Genomic DNA, 4119 nt, shown 5'->3' on the forward strand with positions numbered 1-4119 from the left:
TTCACAACTTCCAAAAGCAATTATTAATACACTGATATCTGATTTTCATCTCTTAAGCTAATTCATAGTTTGTAGGAACTTATGAACTACTTAACCAAGAAGAACACCTAAGGGTAGGACAAGAACCTTAGAAAGATGTACCTGCTATAAGAGCAACATGAAAATCACAGGAATTGGTTGAGAGTATCCTAGCATATCCAAACTTCTGTTACACATTGGTTTTCATGAGATTCACACATATTGTTTTATATTGTTTTAATCAATGTTTAATTTTTCATACATACACTTTCTAATAGAAATTAATTTAATCTCATACACATTTTTATTTCTTGGCTCTTGCATAAGGACTGACCATATAGTATTAGCACCTGAATACATTTTAAGGTATGTTCATTCATGTATTGTAGAAAATTTTAGTAAGTTCTTGAATTTCTTGACAAATAAGATGACTAGGCCAGCTGGAATTTTCCATGGGTGACAAAATTTCCTTGGAATGTTAGAGCTTTCAATCAAAAAGAGAAAGTATGTCACATTCAATTAATTTGGGAAGATTCTACATGAAACCTCAGTATAAGAAAATATAAAATATTGGGCAGGGTGGTACAATCATTTTTCCCAGCACTTGGGAGGTAGAGATAGGTTGATATCTGTGAGTTCAAAGCCAGCCTTGTCTAAATAGTGAGTTTTAGGACTTCCAAGGCTATGTAGAAAGACTCTCTCTCAAGAAAACAAAACAAAAATAAAAGAAGAAAATATAAAGTGACATAAAACTATAAAGCTGCATTGGTCATTGATATATATTGACAATATGAATGTAATTTTTCACATGAGTAGACAAATTTAAGAATATTAATATCAGAAGGATTATCAGTCTTCTCCAAGGATAAGTTTATAATATGTTACCAAATTCTAAGAACTAAGCCCCAAATGCACACACACACATTTTTTAACAATAAAAAAAACTCAATTTTTTGTATTTATAAATATATGTGTTATATGTATGTGTGTGTTTATATGTGTATGTGTTTGTGTGTGTGTGTGTAACAATAATAATTAGAGAACAAAAGGTCATGCATTTAAAAAAGAATGACAAACACAGAAGGAATTGAAAGGAGCAGAGAAGCAATGAAATGATGTAAATTCGTATGGACAAATGAAACCACCCCCCAAAAAATCCAAACAAATTATACCAGAAAACTGAACAATGACATCATAAAATAAATTGAAATTTGTTAACCTTGTGAAAACAAATTTCAAATCTGTTTCCTCTAGGTTCTCTTCTCTGTTATGGTAGTTTATATGTAGTTGGTCCCCTTAAGTTCACAGGGATGGCCCTATTAGGAGGTGTGGCCTCACTGAAGTAGGTGCAGTTTTGTTAGAGGAAGCCTGCCACTCTGGGGGTGGGCTTTCAGGTCTCCTATGCTCAAAATAATGCCCAGTGTCTCAGTTCACTTCCTTTTGCCTCCATGATCAGATGTAGCTCATTCTCCAATCTCAGCTCCTTCATCAACACCATGTCTTCCTGCATGCTGTCATGTCCTGACATGATAATAATGCACTAAACCTCTAAAACTGTCAGCCACCCTTAATAAATATTTCCCTTTATAGGAGGTGTCATGGTCTTGGTATCTCTTCAGAGCAATAGAAACCATAAACAAGACATCTGTAAATAACAGGAGATATGTGCTCGGTATATGAACATCTTAGGTTATAATCAATATTTGCCTTTGGTTTATGCTATAACATGGAATTTTCCAAGGGAATTAAGTCACAGAGCTCATTCAAGAGGCATAGTCACTTCAATCCTTGGAAATTCTAGTGTCTAGTCCTTTTAGAAATTCAAGACACAACTCAATACTTCCTCCGGGCATGAGTAAACACAATTTTAAAATGTGTTCAAATAATCCAGCAATACTTAGACGTCAGGTTTTACATATTCTCCTATACATTTCTCCTTACATCAAATACGAATTTTTAAGTAAGACAATTTTACCACTTCCAATGCTTTCAAAAGTCATTGAATTTATAACAGCATAAAACTAAACTGGCCTTAATTTTTACATGTTAATGCTAATTGATTAATTAATAGTGAAAGTGTGATCTCAGAAACAGTTTCATCATGTTGTTAATGTATCCTGTAGAAAATGATACCATTTTTTTAAAAATAATTACTAATGGATAAAATATTTTTCCTAGTATATAGTGACTTCTTATATTTTTAGATTAATTTTGCAAGTGAAATTGATTCTTGTGTATGTGTGTGTGTGTCTGTACCTATATGAATAACGTATAGATGTGTATACAAATGAAGGGTGGATGGTGCATGTACCTGTTCACATGCATGGTAATACAAAGAAAGGCAACGACTCTATCCATTTATTGTTCTCTACATCATTTCCTTAAGACAAGGTCTCCAAAGAGCTTTGACCTTATTCTTTTTGGTAAGAAACTTTGGGCTCTACACTACCTTACTTTACCAGTATTTTGTTAAAAGTGTGCTACCATGCCTGATTTTTGACATGGGTTATGAGAATCAATAATAATATATTAGTTTGTACAACAAATGCTATAACCCACTGGTTCCTGCCACCCAGTACTGCAAGTGTAATATTTTAATAATCATCAGAAACCATTGTCAATCTCTTCCACATTCTCCTGATGGCATTCTTTATTTCCTTATTCCTGAAAGTGTAAACCATAGGGTTCAGAAGTGGTGTCATGATGGTGGCAAATGCAAATGCATTTTTTTCAGAAGAGAAACCAGTTGATGGTCTTGCATACATTAATATGCATGACACAAAGAACAAAAGCACAACAGTAATGTGGGATCCACAGGTGGAGAGAGCTTTAAGTCGCCCCTCAGAGCTGTGGGATCTCAGAGAGTACAATATGACACCATAGGATACAAGTAAAATAGAAAAGATTATGATGCAGATAGACCCACTATTAGCAAACACCAAGATAACAAATATGTGTGTGTCAGTGCAGGCAAGCTTCAGTAATGGGAACAAGTCACACACGTAATGATCAATGACATTAGGTCCACAGAAGGGCAACTGCAAAGTGAAGGTAATTTGTATGATAGAATGCAAGAATCCTCCAGCCCAGGATATTGTCAACAAAATGCCACAGAGCCTCCGGGTCATAATGGAAGAGTAATGTAAAGGCTTGCAAATGGCCACATAGCGGTCATAGGCCATGGCTGACAGGACAATCACCTCTATCCCAGTGAAGAAGTGGACAGCAAACAGTTGTGTCATGCAACATTCAAAAGAGATGGTCTTCCTCTCATAGAAGAAGTCTACAATCATCTTGGGTGTGACAGTAGAAGAAGTGCATGCATCCAGTAAGGACAGGAATATCAAGAAGAAGTACATGGGGGAGGCAAGCAGTGTGGGACTAGAGATGATGGTCACCACAATCATCATGTTTCCCCAAATAGTCGCAAGGTAAATCAACAAAAACACAACAAACAATATTTTCTCAACTTTTGAGTTCTGTGAAAGCCCAAGAAGTACAAACTCAGTGACAAAGCTCTGGTTTTGCATTACTCTCAAGAAGATGACACTGAAATAAAATCTGTTCACTTAAATCTGAAATTATGAGAAAAGAATACCTTATTCAAATTTATATAATCAACATGTACAAGTTGCTGCTTCCTTGATTATTTTACTATTAAAAAAAGAATATTATAACTTTTTAATGTATAGTTGCATGACATGTAGTATTGAAGTTAAGTTAAATTATTGAATACTTTAAATAGCCACATTAAAATATTGGAGATTAAAACATCTACTTGGGTGAGAGGAGAGCAATAGCCTATCTTTAAAGGGTCAGCTTTCATAAGCCCTTATGAGATTCTTGAAGTGAAACATTGAAATGCATTATAAACTTCTACATATAAATGAAGACCAGAATGTAAGTCATCATCGACTGATCAAAGCATTCACTGCTTCATCTACCAACAGAAGAGGCAAGATATATTTTAGGGCACACTTCAAACATCAATGATTCAGCTTCAATGTGTGTAAAAGTGTGAATTTATTGAAACTTCCAATAACATAATCTATTCTTTATAAAACAGAAAATCTTTGGGAAAGTATGCAGCACTCCTCTTTG

General features: G+C 34.5%; 1 protein-coding gene across 1 annotated transcript; it reads right to left on the reverse strand.

Annotated features, from left to right (window-relative positions):
* Positions 1 to 2612: 2612 nt before the first annotated feature.
* On the reverse strand, positions 2613 to 3548 carry LOC102922048 (olfactory receptor 4C15-like). The gene has a single exon (XM_006997591.3). It carries the CDS (start codon positions 3546 to 3548, stop codon positions 2613 to 2615), a length of 936 nt encoding a protein of 311 aa, XP_006997653.2.
* Positions 3549 to 4119: the final 571 nt, after the last annotated feature.

Source organism: Peromyscus maniculatus, chromosome 4 (assembly GCF_049852395.1).
Source record: "Peromyscus maniculatus bairdii isolate BWxNUB_F1_BW_parent chromosome 4, HU_Pman_BW_mat_3.1, whole genome shotgun sequence".
Lineage (NCBI taxonomy): Eukaryota > Metazoa > Chordata > Mammalia > Rodentia > Cricetidae > Peromyscus > Peromyscus maniculatus.

Bases quoted from the DNA above. Each gene is read 5' to 3' on its own strand.
- LOC102922048 (XM_006997591.3), bottom strand. From the start codon at position 3,548: ATGCAAAACCAGAGCTTTGTCACTGAGTTTGTACTTCTTGGGCTTTCA.